Source organism: Apaloderma vittatum, unplaced genomic scaffold (genome assembly GCF_000703405.1).
Source record: "Apaloderma vittatum isolate BGI_N311 unplaced genomic scaffold, ASM70340v1 scaffold23272, whole genome shotgun sequence".
Lineage (NCBI taxonomy): Eukaryota > Metazoa > Chordata > Aves > Trogoniformes > Trogonidae > Apaloderma > Apaloderma vittatum.
The window spans coordinates 16,510-38,805 of record NW_009705568.1 but is presented as its reverse complement, the minus strand read 5'-3'; the positions used below and the strand labels follow the sequence as shown (position 1 = coordinate 38,805).

The 22,296-nt window shown below is 39.0% G+C and overlaps 1 protein-coding gene across 1 annotated transcript; it reads right to left on the bottom strand.

Moving 5' to 3' along the window:
* Window positions 1–352: 352 nt before the first annotated feature.
* On the bottom strand, window positions 353–20,992 carry LOC104270950 (mucin-5AC-like; the record flags this gene model as incomplete). The annotated part of the gene is made up of 30 exons (XM_009865483.1): window positions 353–390; window positions 979–1,098; window positions 1,190–1,233; window positions 1,902–2,028; window positions 2,410–2,538; window positions 2,815–2,971; window positions 3,684–3,923; window positions 5,336–5,515; window positions 6,040–6,144; window positions 6,243–6,381; window positions 6,813–6,964; window positions 7,769–7,869; window positions 8,263–8,315; window positions 9,113–9,368; window positions 10,098–10,224; window positions 10,537–10,631; window positions 11,111–11,275; window positions 11,360–11,497; window positions 12,295–12,364; window positions 12,937–13,047; window positions 14,102–14,240; window positions 15,037–15,154; window positions 15,630–15,755; window positions 16,693–16,909; window positions 17,113–17,219; window positions 18,054–18,144; window positions 18,748–18,862; window positions 19,256–19,517; window positions 19,924–19,989; window positions 20,924–20,992. Coding segments are annotated over 30 exons (3,857 nt in total), but the record flags the coding sequence as incomplete, so codon positions are not given.
* Between the last annotated feature and the right edge of the window lie 1,304 nt (window positions 20,993–22,296).

Genomic DNA, 22,296 nt, shown 5'->3' with positions numbered 1-22,296 from the left:
CCACACAGCTTTTAAAGTGCTTTTACAGATTAATGCCTTTTCTACTTATTTTAATAATATGTAATACAGTTATGAAGTATTTAATTAATATATGCGTATTTTATATATATTATACAGAATGCACATACACCATATATATTAAATATATAATCTACTAAGTATTCTCTACTTGGTTTAATAAGTTTTCTTTTCATATTTTTAGCATTATGTAGATAACCATGTGGGATATCTATCACTTTCTTCATATGAATGTTACTTAATAGAAGACCTAAAGTTGAATATTTAGCTCTTGGTGTAGTATTGCATAATTTTGTGGAAATAATTCTCAAAATCTGTCAGAATTACCTGTTCACTATAATGACTTATCTGCAGTAATAATGTAGAGGTATACTGCAGAATTAGAAGGAAATTGTTGGTTTGGTTATTAAATACAATTAAGCAACGTTCCAAAAAGAACCCCAAAACAGTTTAAAATTATTTGAGCATTCCCTCAAACTGTATTTCTTATCTTCAGTTTGTGCTAACGTAGTCAGTGATTTCAAAAATGGCAGTAATTGTCTGTCGTGCTTTCAGAAGTTGGTCTAGAATTGCTGGGTTTTGTTTGCAAGGAAATGAGGAGATTCTCAAGGCCGTAATGATTAACAAGGTCTATTATTTTTTTCCCCTGGAAAAAAGCATGGTGAAATGGTGGAGACTGAGTTTGTAGGAAATGCCGTACTCATTTCTGCATCCTTGGTTACAGTCATCTTTAGCAACTGAAGCTCCCAAATGAATTGTGGCTCCAGCAAAGTCTACAGTTTCACATAAAATTGTGCCATTAACTGACAAAAGACCCCCCCTTGCAGGCAATTTTTGGTACCTTCCAGAGATTCTTCAGTTATTTTAAAGAGCATCCATGTGTACCTGAAGTAGTAGTTACGGGCTGACTTGTAGAAAATGTAAACGGGGTTGTTGTAACGACACCGCATCTAAAGATACTTCTGCTTATTGTGCCATTGACGTCGCACGTTGCGCTGAAACACCATCCGGTCCCATCTGTGGTGTTGTAGATGAGTTCACCGTATTTATAGCTGTTCTCTTCATAAATGCACTGGCATGCTGCGGTTCAGAAGAAATTTATTGTCAGGCATCTATGAAAAGGTAATACCTAGTATTTCACTTTCCTAATAACTCTTCTTAGCTGTCTTACCTTTTGCATCAAACTTGCATTCTAAACCTTCAGATGTGCATTCACTGAAATAAAAAACATAAAAAATGTATTTTTTGATTATAAGGTAATTTTATCCGTCATCTTTCTGCCAGATACTAGCATCAAAAGTCAAGACACTTTGTTCATGCTTATACTTTCAGTTTCCAGTTCACGTTGGCTTCTTTTTTGGCATTGTTTTCCAAAGTATTTCTTTATCTTAAACCAATCTTATAAATAGAAGTGACGCTAGATATTTTGCAGGTAGGAGTCTTAAGGAAGAATTTCCTTCTCTCCTCCTTATCATTTTATGTGCACTAGCAATGTTTTTGTACTAAAAAGCACACTACAAAAAGAGAGAGTCTAAATATGTAATAAAAATCGTTGGAAGTAGACCCCTATCATATATACTCCTGGAACGTATTTTTCATGCCATAGGAATGGGAAATAGAGAAAGCCTTATCATAAATGACTCGCTGTTCTTCTGTCTTTATGCTGAGGATTTACAGCATAATCAGGAACAAATTCAACAGAACATAAAACCATGTAAGAACTTCTTAGTACTAACATAGTAAGAAAACTGGCACTAGTTTTTACACAGGCAGCACTAACTAGTCCTGCCACGTAACAGGAACATGCAATTTCCCCACTCTGTTTTGAGCCTTTTCCCTTGCACAATTTCCCTGTACAATTAGGTTGGCATGTTAAATCTTACCATATATGACACTCATCCCTTCTGTATATCTTCCCTTCTTCATTATCGTAACAGTCACAGAGACTAACGCACTTCATCTGGTCCTCATGAAAATACGGCTTGTCTGGCGGGCAGTTAGGGTAGCAGCCTGAAGGAAGGAAAAGAGCACTTAGAACAGAAGGGCATTTAGAAAGCCGAACAGGTGAGAATGAGATACAGTCAGCAAAAGTTCTGTTCGTGCAGAATGTGTTGGTTTTTAATAGTCACAATTTTTACTACTGGATTTTTTTTCCAATAATTCCAGAAGTAATGCAGAGTGTTAGCATCAGCAGAGCCCACCCACAAGGATTTAGTCCTGGAGATGTGTTTAACTCCTGCTTCCACACTCTACCTCCATTCATGTGGATGCAATGAGATGGAAGAGAATCGAATGGTGCAAATGCAGCTCATGAGAGAAATACACTCCACTAAAGACCTTTAAAAATATAATAAAATGTACCCACTTAGAAGTACTTGCAGCTCTTTTTACCTTCTAAACCCGGCAAGTTATTGAGACATTTTCCACTTGGGTTTCTACAGGTCTTCATACAGGAGGCTCCACAAGGTTTGTAGTGCCATTCACATTCCCCGTGTTGATTGTAGTAATCACAGAACAGTGCTAAGGAGAAACAAATTTGGACATGTTCAGGAAAAAAAAAGAGCTTTTTTTTGACTCATGTCTGTTCCTCACATCCCTGCAATGCTGCTTGAAGAGTCTTGAAAACCGTGAACGAATAGGTGAAATTGTGTGACCATCAGAACAGCTTAGGGCGAGAAGTCACACAGTGAGGTTATAATGAGGATACATAAGACACGTAAGGTGTTCGAGGACACCAGCAGGGCACGGGACGTTTAACTACACTCTCAGAGGAAGTGTTTATGACCTAAAACTCACGACAGATTGACGGGGTTCTCCAGGCTACGCAGACACCAACTTCGTTACATGCTTGAGCGTAGGCGGCTACTGCCGTACAGAAACAATCACAGTCTCCTCCAGAGTCACACGCACAAGCGTCTGTCACACACGCTTGGTAATATTTTGCCGGTTCAACCTGTTATTAAAAAGAAATGTAATATTAAACATCCTGCCTTCAAAATTCTATTCTTAGCTTTGCTGGGGTAATTTTCTTAAAAGTGTAATATCTCAGAAAAAATGCCTGTATCAGTAATTTACTTTTCTTTATATACAGTGCCGAGCACCAGAGGCGATGCCAGATGATACATACAAATCACGAACAAATTTCCAGACACCCAGACTTGTGTCCTAGTGAAAGAATAGATTCGTGTTCCCAAGCAGCTACATGTGAAAAAATGAAGTTCGTTGTCTGCAGAAAAACTAAGGTAATACCAGGAGTCCTGAAGTTACCCTGCGTTGCTCAGTCTTAGTGTCAGTTGCTCAGTACTTAGTGTCAGATGAAGACTATGCTGGTACTTCATAATTACATTATTACATTATTGAGCTTCTAGATATGGTATATGAGAATTTTTATTCAAGTCACGCTGCAAGAAAATCCACAGTAATTAGGAAATTATTATTCTTTCGTATTAGGTTGATATTTCCTATGACCTGAACGTCATTTTATTTCTTACAGTCGGGGACTATAAATCTGTCCCACTGAGCAGGGTTCAGACTGAAGTTTCCCTGACACGATTCAAAGTGAAACACGCTCATGAATTATGCATGCATGTTAAATTGTATGAGGATGGCAGCTTCAATAACACATAGACCTAAACTGGGCACATAAACTTGTGCCCTGGTAATACCTGAGAATGACAGGCAGCAAAGACGTTGCTGTTGATGATGCTGCACTGCTTCTCTGACCAGGACTTGCGGTAAGGGTTGGTAGAACATGGGTCCTTTATGCTATAAGCATCAGGGCATGTAGAGGATACTTTCCAGCTGTTCCCAAACTCCAGGACATTCTCCACCACAGACTGACTCCTTGTAGTAAAGTCATTGATGCCGTTGCCATCGTAGTTTCCACAGAGGCCACAGACCTGGCCCTGCAAAAGGAAGGAAATAAAATGATAGTGGATGTGAGAAAACTTGAAACAATATCTGAGGCTGAAAGAATACTTGAAATTGAGGTCTTAGAATGGTGTCATTCCATTCCATCATTCCCAAACACCTTCATCCTTTGTTTCCTCACCAACAGACCACCACCAGAGCTCTGGCCAGAAGGATACTGCTGTTACCTTTTCTTCTTTTAAATCTGAACAATGAAACCATTTTTGTCACTGTAACCTTCTGTCCTTGAGGTATGTCTTTAACAAGGAAACAAGGACTCTGATGACTTTAAGCCTTCTTTATACAATAGACGTACATAAAAAATACAGCCATACCAAGTTGTCGTAAATACTATCAGTTCAGTCACATGGTCTACTCACTGAGTCTTTACTGTTGTGACTGCTCACAAAAATACATCCAGAGTATATGTACCTAACTGAAAGGTCACTGTGGTGTGAGGAGTACATTTTCCTTATCACCTCTGTATACATACCCTTGAAAAACACATAGTAGGATTTTACAAGAGGCTTTCACTCATAATATTTCTCTTCTTTGCTGTTAAACTATGATAATTTAATTTGTGGGTCAATGAGAACTGTACAGGCTGAGGGAGCTTGGATTGTTCAGCCTGGAAAAGAAGATTCCAGGGGCAGCTTATCACTGCCTTCCAATGCCTGAAGGGAACCTACAGGAAGGCTGAGGAGGGACGTTTTACAAGAGTGTCCACTGACAGGACAAGGGGAAATGGATTTGAATTGAAGGAGAATGGGTTTAGATTGGATCTTGGGAAGAAATTCTTCAGTTTGAGCCTGGCAAGACTTTGGAATAAATTGCCCAGAGAGGTTGTGGCTGTCCCCTCCCTGGAGATGTTCAAGGCCAGGTTTGAGTAACCTGGGCTAGTTGAGAGGCGTCCCTGCCCAAGGCAGGGGGTTGGATTAGATGGTCTCTAAGGTCTCTTCCAACCTAACACATTATAGGATTCTATGAAACAGGATGACAGAATGGTTTGGGTTGGAAGGGACCTTAAATGTCATTATTTTCAAGATCAGGACTACTCAATTATTTCCACACAGGAAGCTATGTAATTTTAATAAGGTCTGATAAGCTTTACCAAGGTTCAGTGGGTAATTTTAACAAAGCCAAATCCAAAAAAGCCGTTTGCCTGCTCAAGTCCTGTAAGGCCAAGCAGGCGCTGAAAGCTGCCTTCAGAGCTCAGAACAGCAGCAGGATGATGACACAGCTTCCTGAGAGGAAGCGAGAACCACTTCTCATTCCTGAGGAATGAGGAACAACACAAGGTGGCCTCCAGCAACACTAGAGGCATCACCACCCATTTGGTGGTCTCTGCAAATTTCACACCCAGTCCAAAACTGGACTGAAAATGGCCCTTTAACTACGAGTCCCACACCTTAAAATCAGGGCTGAGCTTGATGAAGATGCTGGTTTTCTTGTCCCACATGAGGATCAGTCCACTTGGGGTCTCGATTACCACGTACATGCCCATGGAGCGGACTGCGTATGGCACCTCATCACTTTGTCCTCTCTTTACGACACTGATATGCTCCTCACTGAGTATCAGTTCATAGCCCTGCAACGGGAGGAAAAGGTGATCAGAAATGAACTCAGCAGCTGCAGCTGTGCTCTTAAACGTGTCTTTCTGCTTGCAAGCGTACTACGCATAGTTTATATAATGGAAGCAAATAATTTGAATGTGATAAATCAACCTATATAGTTCAAGTCTCAGGTTCCTGGAGTTGTGGTTAAAAGGTATTTTAAATGGCGTAGGTCAAAAAAAAGGTGTTTTGTCAGCCATGGAGGAACTACATTGCAAAGAATAAAATAATTTTCCCATGTGCTAGGCTGAATTTTTGCTAAAGGCAATTTTTCTGTAGATTGCCCAAGAGTGGTACAAGGTAGGGTAAGATGCAGAAAAGATAGAAAGGTGGGAAGCTCTACCAAATATTTCAGTTGAATCTGATTTAAGCTGAATTTACAAGGTGATTGGCTTTAAAAAATATTTTTCCAACTTTTTTGAAGCAATGGATATCTAGGCTTCTCCTAAGCTCTAAACAGATACAGAACAGAACTGGCTTTTATGCAAAACGTTCTTACCTCTAAGAAAACTTTGATAGATTTTGAGCAAGTCGTCCCAGTATTGCCACAGGGGATGTTTTCAGTGACAACCCTGAAGGTCCCATTGGCCACGCCACAGTGATCCTGGGTAGAGAATAGCATTTAAGTAACATTTAAAAATGTATTATTTTTGTAGACATGATCAAGGTTATTTCTCATTTACTATTGCTAATTATTTGTACCTGGACTAGTGTGTATTCACAGTTTCCATTGAAGCTGAACCTTTTGTCATCAAAGGTACTATAATGACCATCTCCATAAACAGCACAAGTGCCCAGACACTGATCTTCTGTGCATTCCCATTTCCTATTCTTGCATACACTTCAAAAATGAGAAAAAACCAGCTGAGTAATAAAACAACACACTGCTTTGCATAGACATATCCCAACAACTTAATATTTGTTTGGTAACTCATCTCTGGTAAATGTTACATTGATTCTGGAGTTAAAATAGTCTTTTACATTTTTCATGTAAAGAGCTAAAGCAAAGTTCTGCTCTGCTACTCTGAATGTGTTAACTGCAACACGGGGTCACCCTTAAGGAACACTGTAGTCCCAAATATTTCCTCCCATTCTGCGCTTTGGCCATCTGCCTGCACCAGAAGAAACCTGCTCATACTGTTTAATCCAAAACTAAAAGATCCGTCGATTGATGAAATGTGCGATCCAAATTTTCCTCCCTCCTGTACTATTTAAGATCTTTGGAAAGGTAAATGATAGACCCAGGAATGGTACTTCTGAGGAAGTATTTACCAAGTGTTGCAGTCAACATTGATCTTTTTCCCAGGCTGATACATGGCTTCATTGTGAATACACGGACATTCCTCTTCAGGAATACAACCTCCATTCCCGTCTAGCACAAGCCCAGCTGGACACACGCAGCCAGACACACATTGCGTGCTATACTGGAAAAGTCAAGAGAGAGATAGCATTTAAGAATGAAGTCACAATAGAAAAAGGAACATTAAATTCTCTCAAAATGTCTTTATATGATCTTACTGCTGCCCAGCTCAAATGGGAGAGGATTACAAAGTACTTACAGGACAATGGAACAAAAAGGAAGTTATTAGTCATTGATTTCCTAGAATATAAATCTGTTTTATGTATGCAATCCTGATAGCTCTGCTGGAGCCTGTGAAATATGTTGAATCTTAAGCCTTGCTCTGTGTTAGCTAAAGAAGCCTTGCACTTTGTAGTGAGTGATTTGCGACTGAATGGAGCTTTAAAAAGATAGTAAGTTTGGTTGAATTACATTGAAATCTGTTTATCTCATAGGGTACTTATTTGTGAAATGGCACGTGGCTACCATGCACCTAGGTGGAGTAACAGAAACAGATGTGCAGGAAGTTCTCAACTGCGTCATGGTATGAGAAAGAATCATTTCTCCGAGCCAGTTTATAGCCAGCAGTTTTCTCCTAGAGAAGTAAAATGTGTGGCAGCACCCTAGATATTCACTACTAATTACTGTGAACTGCAGTAGCTGAAGAAAGGTAGACACTAATCTTAAGAATTAAATTGGATGTTACTTTATTACATTTTAGTCTAAGGATCCCACTGTTAATGCCTTGTAACATAGTCTCAGGCTCTTGCTACAAGAACAAATTACCTGTGTTATGGATTTGGAGCAGATCAGACAGATCAACTGCTCTAGCACCAAGAGCAAAGACAAAACCTGGAAGCACGGTTCCATCCAGCCGTGACATACTTACGCATTGCATATCCAGAGTCTGGCAACTTTTCTGACACTCTGCTCCTGTTGTTCCTGCCGTGATGTTTTTACAATCGAAGTGGACCATGGGAGATTCACAGACTAGAGGAAGGAAATAAGTGAGAGCCCTAAGAAATGGCACAGGGGTTATCCTACAGCTGTAGCCATTAAAACCACCTTGAAATTACTTGGAAATTGTGTATTTCAATTAGTAGAGATTGCTGTCCCTATTCAATCTGCTCAACAGATTCACTTCAGAGCACTAAATTCTCAGAAATAAAAGCCCATAGTGTCTTAGAAAAAAAAATCTTTATGAGAAAGAGGTTTTATTAATCTTATTAATCACTTCTGCCTTTTATGAAAACTGTTGCACTAAAACTAAAGAGAAATATTTCTATTATTTAAAAATCCATCTGGAGAATTCTATCAACTATTTTTGTTCAAAATCTGGCACAGAGAAAAAACTAAATGGAAGATTTTTAATTTTTTTTTTACCTGGAGTTGGATTGGGTGTTCCAATGCAGTTCAGTTTTCCCTGGATGCAAGTGCTACAAGAGAGGGAAAAACATATATTTACCTGTCAAACCATGTATTGAGACTGAACACTACTTTTCTCTTTTTAAGTTTCAGATTTTTTGAAGGAAATGCAGAAAGCTGTTTTGCAGTCTCAGGAAAGAATTTCTCTCCATACCACTTTTTACAGAAGTCCAGGAAGACAACATCCACAGCCTTTTCCCTCATCTACTCAGCAGGTCACCTGATCATAGAAGATCAGGTTAGTCAGGCAAGACCCGTCTTTCATAAGCCCAGGCTGGCTGGGCCTCATCTCCTGGTTGTCCTGTACGTGCCGTGTGATGGCCCTCCTGATCATCTGCTCCATCACCTTCCCCTGCACCGAGGTCAGGCTGACAGGCCTGTAGTTCCCCGGGTCCTCCTGATCCTTCTTGTAGATGGGTGTCACGTTTGCTAACCTTTAGTCCCCTGGGACGTCCCTGGTCAGCCCAGGGCTGCTGGTAAATGAGGGACAGTGGTTTGTGAGCACCCCCTCTAGTTCCCTCAGTGCCCTTGGGTGGATCCCATGTGGCCCCAGAGACTTATGTGTGTCTAAGTGGTGCAGCAGGTCACTGACCATGAGATGTAGGGGATTCACGCTACTCCCTCTCCCTGTCTTCCAGCTCAGAGGAATATCTACCATTCTTAAAAGTTGAAAAGAAGGTTGAAAAAAATTAAGAGAGTATTGTGTTGAAATTCAGGCAGGGCAGGGTGAGACCAGTTTAAATGTAGGAGAGTTTAATGAGAAAATACACATCCTATTGCTCGTGTGTTTTGCAAAAGATTCACTTACCATACAAGCCCATTTTCACGGACAGCTTCTCCAAATGGTACAGGAGATCCTCTGAAGTAGCAGGGACATTCATTAGCAGGCACGCATTTGCCACTCTCATCCATGTAGGTTCCATTTGTGCAGGTGCAGCCATCCACAGGGACAAACTTGATGTTGCATGTGACGTCGGGCTCACTCAGAGACCGACAAGTGGGTTGACAGGAAGAGATGGTGTAGCTGTAGCTTAGGGATTTGGGACATGAGGTGGTGTATTTTGCTTGAGAAAGGAAAATAGAATAGGTTTGTTAATTCCAGATTGTTATTTCTGGTCGGGGAAAAAAGAAACCACAGGCATTAGAAATAACATGTAAACAATACTGTACACCTCTGCCTATGCTGCATCTTTCCTGTAAATATATTTCTGAATGCTTCCAGAGTTAGACCTGAAAAGCTACTGCACATGTGGAGCAAGTGGTGCATGCAAAGAAGAAAATGTTTTTTCAAATGAAATTTTGGAAAGAATCCTCTATTTGGTGCTGCCATTCACTGCCAAGAAGTATGAAACAAGACGTCTCCCTGAACGTCTCTTGGTGTGCCAAAACCAGACTTACTGGATCAGTGGAACCCAGCACACAGCTTCCCAGACTCTTCATTTGCAAGGCTTCTGGTTAGTATTACTAGTACTGTTTTTCTAATACGTCCCGTTTTCTCTAGAATAATTTGTGATACATAAAGCTGCAGTGAAATCCAAAGTTGCGCAGAAACAGATGGAGGCAGTTTCATAACAGCAGTGTCTTTCCTAAGCAAGCTATGTTTCCCATCGATTTGTGTTCACTAGCAATTGAATGATTCTAAGGGAACAGCTGAGAAATACTTCCATGAGGGCACTTTAAAAAATCCCTTCCTCAACACTTACTATATTTGTCTAGAAATCAGCATAAAATCTCTGATCAGCAGCTTGTACTGATGCGTGTTCTCAGGAGGAGGGCTAGCTAAGAGTACTTACTGCAGACGTCAGTCCTCCATCCGCGCAGCAGGATTCCTTTTGCAGCACAAGCTCTCACATAGGAAGACAGAGCTGCACACAGACAGTCCTCGCTATTTTCACAGTTACATGTGTCAAACATGCAGTTCTAAGAATACAGAGAAAAAGAAAAATCTCAGCACCGATTATATTGCTTTACATGCACTTCCTGCTCTGTGTTCATCCATCCAGCAGTAAATAGCTGCCTTTTCGTTTGCAGGCAAGTCAAGATCTTGAAGCCAAGACTGACAACTGAAATAAGGTAATAAGGTAATGTTACAAACAGAAACACAGGTTGAAAGAAGGAAATGCTGCAGTACAGCAAATAAAATACAGTCATTGCCTAAGATGAGACATGGTAGCTAGTTGTACTGATCCTATTTCTCTTATTTCTAAAGGGGGAAACAGTCTAACAAAGTACCGTGTAGTGAACAGAGGGATTCACTGCGTAGTGACAATCAGCAAAAGGTCCGTTGCTGTCAGTCAGTAGCCCACACCAATGCTGAGCGTATTTTTCTGTGAGGAGAACAAACAATACAAATACACATTATTCTTTGTATTTCATTAGTCACAAAAGCACACTGCTCTGGTCCATAAAGTTAATTCTGAAATTACATCAGGCCTCTCCTTCTCCTGTCTTTCTTTTCACTCAGCTTTTAGGCTAATATTCCTAAAATCAAAGAAGAAGACTTGCCAAAGACAATGAATAAAAGATTTCCAAAGATACTCCTGAAATCCACTCCTCTGAGACCAAGCTGTCAGCTTAGGCATCCTCTCTGCTTTCAATGACCACACCGTTTCCTTCAGTTGTTTCTATGACTCTTCCTTTGTTACTAATCCTTAGTGGTTTCATTCTGAATATTGGTTTCTGATTTCAGATGTATGTTTTCACCAAGTACCTAAATCTCAATTCTTTTATATTTGTTTTCCAAAGACGTGTTTTCTTTAGGGGTGAGTTAAAAAAAAGAATCCCTGGAAAAATTCTAAACACGCACCATTATCAACGCTGAGTGCACAGGGGTTCTCAAAACTGCGCTGGATATTAGGGCACGAAGCCTGAGTTTTCCACGTATTAGCAAATGCTGTTGCTGTTCCTTCAATTATTCCACTTATGACCTTGAAGTCGTCAGTTTGGATACCATTGAAATTTCCACAGAGACCTGTCGAAAAGCAACGGAACGCTTATACTGCTTGTACTAGACAAAAGACATTAAGCAAGATGTTCTTGTATTTCATTCACTTACCACACATCTGGTCTTTGAAAAGAGGATCCAGTCGCACAAACACTTGCATGATGGGTGTGATTTGGATTTCAAGTTGGAGGCCAAAGTTTGTGTGCACCATGATGAAGAACGTGGAAGGTGTGAATATGGTGGCATTAGCTGCAGATGAAAAACAGAATGATCACTTTTTGAATGAGGTCAAAGGCTGGAAATAGTGCACCATTATACTCTTCTTCTTGAATTTCCATCACAATTGTTGCAAAGTCTGAGGTGAAATAAAGCTGATCTTTATAAAAATGAATCAGAACTATAATTCCAAATTCACAGGGCAGAATTTGCTTGTACCTAGCAAGCTGTTAACTTTATTTGCTGTCTCAACATTAAGCAGTTGGAGGTTACACCTTCCAAGAGAATGAGAAGGAAAAACTGTATGGTGCTGAACATTAAAAAGACTACTTCTGGTTTTGTTTCTAAGCTTGTACAGGACACATTGGAGCCCTCACTCTGCTGGCAAGTGAAAAGAAGCAGATCTGAAAGTCAGAGATATCACAGAGCATAGTTACTGATATCAGATTTCTGTCTGAGGAAAAGTGGCCACAGGGCAGGGTGAGTTGAAAAAGAAAAAAGAAGTAAAATAGGTAAATGACAGATATCTTCCATGTTAACTTTGGGCAGTGAGAAGGAAGTAAACCTTACAATCAAATCTGGAGAGTGCAAATGCTGTTTCCTTCTGTTTGAACTCTTGCCTGCGCTTGTACTGTCTCCCAGTTCTTTACGACACCAAACTTCCCACTTCTACTTCAAAAGCACTTGTGTGACTCAAGAAATATCCCAAAGTGAACAAGCAGATTCTGAACAACTCACAGTGCTTTTATCTTCCATGGTTAAAGAAAATAAGCAGGCGTGGTGTTGAAGTTCTGAGACTATTGCATATGGACTGTTAGAGAAAAAAATACCTGCTGAGACAGGCAGCTGGGTGTAGATCGAGTTCACAAACACGCCACCATCAGATTTGACCTCGATGAGCTGATAAGGACAAGGAACAAGAGGTAAGTGTGTGAAGGATAACTATAGTCCAAAGAGGAATAACGGTGATGATTTCAGTGATATTAATTGAAAATACATTAGATAACAAGGGTAGTTTTTTGTGATTCTGCCTCCTCCCTCTTTCCACTTAGTAAACTTTACTAATTTTCCCTGCCATAAAAAGAATTATTTTTAAAGAAACTTTCTCAGCTCTTTAGGGAATTACATCATCTTGATTTCTTTGAACATGTCTTGGTGATTAATTACATCTTTTACTTTTGTAGTTTCTAACCTAAAAGCTCATGTTTTTTCCCTCTAGTTGGCAGAGAAAACCGCCTTTTTCTATTTTGTGAATACAATGTTTTTCTTAATGAACTTCCACAAAGCCAAATTTATGGCTGACCTTATTTTCATAACAAAACTAATTTAGTTTCACTTGATTAAAAATAACAAGTACTTATTGCATAGTCTGAACATTTGAGAGAACTGCAGGTCGCTGACTGATTAAGGCTTAACTTTTTCTCTCCCCATATTTTTAAAAGTAATTTCCCATGCTTATTTTGCATTCTTACAGTTTGTCCTCTATTCATGTTGAGGGTCACTGCCTTGAGGCATGTCTCGGTGTCTGTTACGCCACATTTGCGTAGTTCTGCCAGGACGGTGAATGTTTCATCTGCACAGTGCTGAAAAAACAAAATGCCAACAGTTATTTTATGAAAGGCTAATTACAGAAGCTTATCCTGTAAAATTTTCTCTTGGCTCTGAAAAAAATATGTCTGTTTCTGGAGAAGATCCAGACTCTCCCAAATCCCAGGCCTTCTTTGGCCTAAGATTCGGTTTTGCCTTCTGTAATGATTAGGAACAAGAAGAGAATTGGAATCTGGTTTTATGTTTTATTGATGATATATGTATTTGGAGGTTTTAGTCATGCCTACTTCTAATGTCTGATTCAATTTTGCTGTATCTCTCATCTTTCTGTAGCTGGTATTAATGCTAGGCAAAAAAAAAAATCTGTCACACGAACACTAACATACAACTTGCTTTTTTTTTTTTTTAGTTAATTGTGCAGATGGGGGAAAAAGAAAGCAAAGATCAAAGAGAAAAAGGCCCTAAAAGATCAAAACATTTTACTTGTGCATTGCTGTAATTAAATATTTTGATTATAATTAACTTTTTTCCATTTCTTTAATTTTTAAATCTTTTTTTAAAAAGTTCAAAACATAAGCAAGATGTATCAGTTGACTTGAATTGATTTTTCTGTATTTGAATTTCCCAGAAATGAAAGAAAAATATTAGTCTTATCAATTCAAATCATCTTTATTTTTGGAACTGTTAATGTGATTTTTCAGACTTGTACCATTAGGCCCAGTACCATACAATACAACAGCACAGCAAAAGTCATGCAACTCGGTAAGAAAGCTGGATTAATCACACTGAAGAACACAGACTCAGTTATACTTTAAAAAAGGCAATGCTCTTCAGCAATGACTGTATCACAGAACTGGAAACTCCCCAGTAAACACCAGGTACTGGTGCACGACTGGGGATTGCTATTTGAATGGCAGTGTATGTTCTAGTAAACACTTGGCTAAGTGAGAGGCAATTTATCATCTGTATGTCAAGAGAGGTAAGTGTCAAAAGTGTTGATTGAGATCTTTCTATAAACGATCTTCTATAAATAGATCTTCTTTCTAGAAGTGTATAAGGCGTTATGACCTAGTAATACCTGATCCGCACCTTAGAAAGGACGTAAGTGCAGTCTCCGTGGTGATCGTAATGTTTTTTATCGTACGTGGAAATGTGTGAACCTCCCTCTACTGAACACGTTCCTGGGCATGACATGTCTTGGCAACTCCACTGGCCTCCACTGCAGGTACTGCAAGAGAGAGAATAAAGTTAGCTGAAATCAGTGAGAGCAGTTCAGAGAAAAAGGTTTTACCATAAAGGTAGGTTCAGCTATTTTGCTGCTGTTTTACCCTTCAAGCTATAGTTTGACAGACAGTCAATCTAGGTTTAAGACTTCCCAAAACATTGTGAAACGATAGTTAAAAGGAATGACTCTGGTATGCATTCACGTTGCTTGTTTAATTGTTTTCCTTCCTTGAACTCTCCAGCAACAGGTATTGGATGAGTAATTGCTTGGGTTTTGCAGCTAATATAAAGCCCAGTGACAAAATCTCTTCTGTTTTGTTACACAGATGTATCAGAAGCTAACAGAAAAGGAGAATTCTCGTCTACTTCTGAAGCAGAGCATATCTGTTTTCTAAGGTGATGTTGTAGTGCACAGGTACAGGATTAATAATTGTGAAATTGAGGTTGTATTGTGTCATCCCTTGGTTTCTCCAGAGAAAATAAATATTTGCAAATACATAAATGACTGTAATTTTATTCCCCTTGGAGAAGTCCAAATGTTTGAACAAAATAAACAGAGAGCAAGCCTTTAAGCAACTGGTGAGAAATCTAAACATCGTAAATCCTTGCTTTGATCACCTTGCTAGCTAAGGCTGTTGCTAAATAAAACAAAGAATGTTCTTTAGGGGTATTTTGAAACTGTAGCGGTCAGTTAAATACACAGATCAATTACCAGTGATGCAACTGCATATAATAAACCATTAAACTCATTAAATATATGAGAGGAAGTAGTAAGTCAGAGAAGTAACAAAGAAGATTACCAGGATTGGCACTGCTCTGAAAAAGAAGTTCCTGTAGCGTAGGTGTTGCCATTGTAAACACAGGAGCACTGCTGCTGGGGAATGCAGCCAGAATTGTTGATGTCATCAAATACAGTCCCTATATCAAAAAATAATTACAAAACCTGGGTCAATTAAAGAGGAATTTCCTACATACCATTTGTGCTTCCTACAAATCCTAAATGTTGTCTCGGAGACAGATCTGCGGCTGTCACGAATGGCCATGCATATGCTGAGGACAGGAGGACTATGCCAACTTGCCCAGTGAAGGATTCAACCTTTGTATTCTTAAATTCCACCTGCTTTGAAAGAGGGACTTGTTGTAGCACAGGTGACTTGTTGAGAAACTGGTCTCGATCTGTTTGCTGTTCTGCTCTCCTGCTTTCTGAATATTGCACATGTAGCGGCAATTAATTCCGATATCTTTTCTCAGCTAAAACATGCCAACTGCTTGTCACTTGCAGCTGTGAAGAATGCAAATACAGGAGGCTTAAACCCCATGGAACCTGCCCAAATCCTAGAGGAAAGCTGCTGCTGTTCGTTGAGATCAGAGATGTGAGTACACAAGAACTTGCCTGGGGGACAGAAGCAACCATCCATGCAGTGTTCTTCACAAAACTGAGATCGTCCGGGATTGGTGCACGTGTCAGCGCAGGGGGAGTTGCACTCCTGGTACTCCATGTTGTAAGGACACTTCTTGGCTGAAATTTTAAAGAAGGAGAGATTTTTTTTTTCAGTCAAAAGTATTTGTAGTTCACTGCATATGAAAATATTTATATTCATTTAAGTTTTTCAGCTAGATGTAATGCCACACTAAACTGCAGATGAACCGCCAACTCTCAAAATTTGCAAATTTAGTCACCTAGACCCATATTTCACAGGTGAGATATGTTTTCCATGACTGTCTTTTGCTGAACTGACTCAATGACTGGATTTCTGGGGACAGCAAGGTAATGACCCCTCAAAGCCAGCAAGGTTTCTACTGAAGGCACCCTTCTCATGAACACCTGTATTGCTATGTAAGACTTAAATTCCTACAGCTTTACTATATTTGCATTTTTAAGATATCATTGGAAAGGCAAATAGTACCTCATGGGCTTTTGTTTTGGAACAAATGCTGGTGACAGTATCAACAGCTACATTCCATAACCTCATATGTGTTTAATTCAGTGCAAATGTCTACGAAGATTACAGTGGTGTAAGCTCCCCACTAAAGAGCAAGAGGAGATAAAGAAGTGTTTGATCAGCCCAACACCCCTGAACACTCAATCAGTTAATAATCAAGAATAAAAAAATGCTGTAGCCGCCACGAGAAAAGGAGAGAAACAGAAATACAAGCAAGTAAGTACATCTCCTTCTTTGTCCTTTATGTGCTTCCTTTACTGTTCCAGTTAATTAAATAACACTTTGACTCTCAATTAGAGGATCCATGTAAGTGTTTGATAGTGTTTAATCCAGTTTGCATTAAACCCCTTAGCTCTTTTGCTGAAGGTTTCTTGCTGGAACTCGTACATCAGAGCCCTCTGGAGAATAAATCTTGAAAGGCCTGTAATTTCTTATGCATCCTCAGCAGCACTTGAGAGCTTGTTGTTTGTTAGTTACTGAGCATAACGTAAGGCTCCCTCAGGCGATACTTACGGCACAGTTTTGAGGTTCTCCAGTTCAGAGGATGCCCACCAGCATGAGCACACTGCCGGGAGTATTCAGAAAGGGTGTCACAGATACATGAGGCGTTTTTAGACTCTTCAGAGCGGCACAGGTCATCTTGGCAAGCCTTAATGTACTCTCTAACATCAACTAGGTCATTACACTCTACAAACGCAGTGCTGGTCAGTGTTTGCTGGCATATGTCATCCTTGGGAGAAAAAAAAACCAGTTAAACAACTTCCAGAAAAGAGGAAGGAGCCATTTTTTGGTATTATTACTTCGCATAATTGTTCTTTAATAGAATCTTATATCCCTCTTTAAGTTGCTGTCACCTTAAGGCTTTTCCTGAGGCTGTAGAAGGAGACAGATAAATTTGAAAGAACTATTAAAGAATAGTCAAAAGATCCTTACATTGATGGTGCAATTATCTGGCAGGGTAGACACGGAGTCTTCGCAGTGTTCTGTTGGCCCATCCATTTTCTGCATATTTCCAAACTGCACGGCTGTCATCTTCATATCTGTACAAGAGAAGTTCATAATGAACATTGAGGGGTTTTGTTCAGTGCGACTGCTTGTTACCTTTTTCTCCTCTCAAGAATTCTGGTCAAGACTGGCCAAGGCAGCGAGTTCCCTCAAACCTTTAACTTTGATCATCCCCCCTTTCAAAGGAAGCACTACATCACTGTCTCAATTTACCTTGCACAGCACGCTGGAAAAAGTAAACATTAAAAAACAATTGTCAGCATATTACATCTAGATGCAAACTAAGATTTTTACCAGGAAAAAACCAAACATTTTTCAGATTATATTGAGTCCAGGCAGGGAGGAGAGAAAAGAATCTAAACAGGGATTTGGACAGTGGAGACTGCTGTGAGACAAGATTTAGAAAAAAGTTCAAGCTGGCAACAGACAGAATGATAAAGATAAGCTTTTATAAAGATTATACAACTCAGCAGGCAAATGTGGATAGACCAATTTTAAGACAGAATTGACACAATAAAGGTACTGACTAGATGATACAATTGCCTTTTGTTTTACTGAATATATTTCTATATTTATGTTTTTGTGAAAATCTGGCTCATGTTTATGGGATTACCTGATTAGGTCTTTAAAACTTTGGAATACAAGAAATACACAATCAGTTGTTAGCACCAGTACTATATTTATAGTTGTAGTATTAAATCATATTATCTGATTTCTGTACTAAATATTTTTTAACAGAAATTGAATCATATCTTCTGGGTAAATCATTTAACACAACAGGAAAGAGGAATGCTGCTGATGTTAGATTAAATACTAAAAAAGGATGTTGGAGACTCCAGAAACCGATTTTTATTATTTAAGAAACTTACTGTTTGAATAGAACTCATTGTAAATTGGCAAGCCGTTGAAGTCCCCACAAAGTCCACAGGTCTGATTGGCATATTTCTCATTCAATTCCAGCTAAAATGATGGACAGTAAATTGAGAGAAGCTATTATAAACATTCTAAAATACATTCCAGACCACTGAAAGCACCTGCTGCTTGTAAGTAATTTTTGTCAGATCTGTGTGATTTTATTTAGCAATCTAATTCAAACTGGGGGGGATAGAGTCAAGAGTAGGCTTGAATTCGATTCACAACGCAGAGTCCAAGCTATCGATGCAGACATAACTTTTCACTGTAACATCTATATTTCTCTCAGCTTTTTCTCTCTATTCACTCTTCAGAAAGAAAATCAAATCGACAGCAAAAATGAAGTCGTAAGAGAGCGAAATTCTTCTAGAAAATTATATCTGAGGAGGTAAGTGGGCCTTATAACAATACCAATATTTTAATGATGTAATCAAAATGATTTTTTCACCCTATTTTAAGCAGGTCTGCTATCCACTAGACATCAATCCGTGTAATTTTCATTAAGATTACCTGGATTCAAACCCATCTTTAGTAAGAAAGAATTGCTCAACACTATGAGATGAGAAGGCAATAGTAACCCCTGTAGAAAACAGATAGAGACTGTCCAAATCAAAGATTAACTCTGGTCTCTGAGCAGAGAGCAGTTCTTACCAGGATACTGTCGTCCTCATTCCACATTAACACAACACCCATTTTGCAGGCAACTTTCACATAAATGCTGCTTTTCTCTATTGTAATTCCTGATTGGCTGTATGGCAGCTGAACTCTGGGAAAAGGCAGAAAGAAGGCTAAGTATTTTCTGATCCAGATATTTGATTTAAAAAAAATGGCTTGCAGTATCCAGCATCTGTAGGGATTCTAAAATAATCCAGTTGTGTGGAAAGAAAAGTGATTAAAAAATAAGATGGCCAACATCATCAAACATGAATCTGAATGTGGATCCAACCTCTCAGGATTTTTCATCCAAATTTTATTTTTAGGGTAACCTTTAAGGGAAGAATTGATTTAATGTTAATGAATAGCATCTTATAATTTATGTTGGTAAAACTGTCAGATTTATGGCAGAACACATAATTTTCCCCCCCAAATACACCAAAGTAATTGTCAAGTTTCAAAAAAACATCTGCGGTTACCAAACAAGTGTTAAGAATAAAATTACCTGTTGCCGTTGATCGTGACAACGTCCTTTTTTAGTTCAGCAGCTACACCTTCAAGTTTCATGGTGATACGGTTGATTGTTGGAGCATTTTCCACCACTGTGCGCCTAATCTGGATGTTGAAATCTTCATAGGGAGCGTTGCAGTGGGATGCAAAAACATAATTACAGAGCCCAGGGAAGAAGAATATGTCTCCATCAAAGGTCTTGAAGTGGAAGTTGCCCCATGTGCTGCACACACGGCCATTGTGAGCAGGATTGGAAGCTGTGAATTAAAACTAGTTGTAAAAAAAGGACTTCAAAATTCCCAGCCTTAACAAAATCAACTTGTCCAAGGCTTCGTTTTATTGTTGAATATTATCACCTGCCTACCCCTATTTGTTATTTTCTGTCCCTCTGTCCACTATAAAACTGCGTGTTCATTCTTCACTCATACCTGTTACTCATCTTACGTACCCCTATAAATGGTTATAGTTATGTTCAGATAGATCTTTGGTAGTTGTCCACATTTCAGCTAGGATCACAGTATTACGCTTTTTAATTACCCTCTTTCTCCTGTTAATAATGTACTACTTCCTTTACCAGCACCTTTCCCTATCTGTATTAGATTCCTCTTTCTACATCCCTTAAAACTGAAAACTTACTGAATACATCTCATTTCCTTTACTTACGTGTTACTACTGGATTTGCCAGCATTGGTGGGATGATGTTCACCTTAGATGAAACTACAGCAGAACCTAGAAAAAAAGTAAGAAAGGAAACAACCTAGTATATCAATACCAAAATGTGCACCTAAACTTGACCTAGAAAGGACTAGAAAGTTAAAATCTGAGATCCCATGAAATGACGCTGTGTTTTACACAGGGCAGGGATGAGGGTAAAGGTGCATACTAAAATTCAAAATCACAATAGTTAAATCACAAAAAATTGCTTTCAGCTGTGATGGTCTGCATTTTCTATCTTTTAATTTTGACCCTGTTATGAAACTGTATTGTGTTAGGAGAGGCGGAAATTCACAGATCTGCATATTGGAGTGCTTTTGACACACAGAATGATACAAAGGATTAAGCTGTATTAAATTAGCCTGTTACCGGTACAAAACCATAGCTGCCTTCTCATCACACCTCCTCTTTCTAAAGAGGAAATAAAAACTTTAATTATCCCCTCTCCTCTCTGTTTAATATTTGTTAAGTGACTGAAAACCTTTAGAAATGACCACAAATCTGTTGTAGAAGACGATCACAAATCATTACAAAGTAAAACCCAATAAAATTGGCTTGCCATCTCGATTTCCCAATGTCAGCTGCTGACTCTATAGCTTGCCAAAGTGGTCTCATTCTCTTGTTTACAAGAAACAAAACATCCTGCTGGTATATTCCAATTAGTTTTTATATATACATATTCAAGCATGTAGGCATAAAGCTTCTACAAACATGTATCTGTTTTCTTAGTTACCTATTATCATACAAATACAACCGTACAGTGTGTGTTTAGTAATTGGTATCTAATAAAGATATGACCAATCTTATAAAGGGAGAGGCTTGCTAATACACATTTATCTTTATTTGACATTACTGGCAACATGCTAAGGAGTTTTTTAAGGCATTTTTAATATTTAGTAGAGAGCAGCAAATAAATACAAAACCAAATACACAGTATAAACAAACGTACTGTTGTGTGTCTGCCGATAAACCTCAGTGTATTTGCTTCCTGCCTCCTCTGGGATTTCAGTCTGTGCTCCTGCAAAGAAATTACAAAAAAGCATATTAAGTACAACATCCTGTATCTGAACTTTTAAAACAAAGCATTTAGATAGGATCAAGGGATCCAGATACATCTCTGTAAGACAAAGGGGAGAGTCCTTTATCACATCAGAAAAAATGAAACGGCCCCCCCAAAGGGTAAAATGTAATCATAGAAAGAGACTTTCTGTTACAAGTACACAGAGCCTGAAATCCAGATAACATTTCATGTATATCTGCTTTCTTCATTTCCCTTAAAACTGACTACAAGGGATTTTAAAGACTGGATCCCTTATTTACTGCTGCACTAAATTTCACTAATACGTAAAAGTTACAGGAAAAATTCACAAAATGTAAGAAAGCCATTAATTAAAATTACTGTGTAGTACCTAGGTAACAATAAGAAAAGGCACAGAACTGGTTAAAAGAAAAAGGACTTAGGGCTCGATCCAGTAATGGCTGCAGATATTTATATGGTAGTTTCTTTAGTGCCTAAGCAAAGGGACTTCTCTTCTGCAGCAGATCTAAAGTCTCAACCAGCGATCTCGATTTGCTTTTCAGCTGGATGCAAGGCCCCTCTGAGTGATGAAACGAGGGCTCACAGCCTGCACAGCAACCCAGGAGAAGGAACCAGATGAACCAGGTTTCCTGTTTTACACCTTTTCTCACTCTGAGATGGTTCAAACTCACCTCGAACTCACTTAAGCATCATACGGTAAGTCTACCTGACCAAGGGTTCTTGCTACTCAAGCTGAAATGTGGTGCTGAAAGCAGTGGGACAGTGACAAGGGAGGAAAAATTAGGTCATGATCATGCAGCCACATGTTGAGGGCACTCAGCTACATCCAAACTGTCCTATTCTTGTGCCTTTCTTCAAGATTATTTTTGTACCTCCAGTTAAATGGTTACTGGGTCAACTACACGAACTGTCTTCCAGATGAATTCTCCTTCTCTCTAGCACGACTCTTAATTCCTTTCTGTGCGTGGCCCAGCAATAGCATACTGGAGGAGGCACCAGTAAAGACTTCTGAGGATGACAAATACTGACCTGAGCACTTTGATGCCTAGAAAGAGGCTGACCCAGGGCTCCTAAGTTGGTGCTCCAAGCCTGTCTTTTATAAATAAATATGGCAGGCATTTTGTGTAAAAGAAAAATGGCTACAACTTTATTTTGTGAAGGACTGAATACTGTCAGCATGTGGTAACTGTGCTTGGAACATGTTGACTAACATGAATCTATAAATCTAAATCCTCAAAGGATTAAGGTGACGAAATATCTGAATCCTGATCAGGATTATGTGA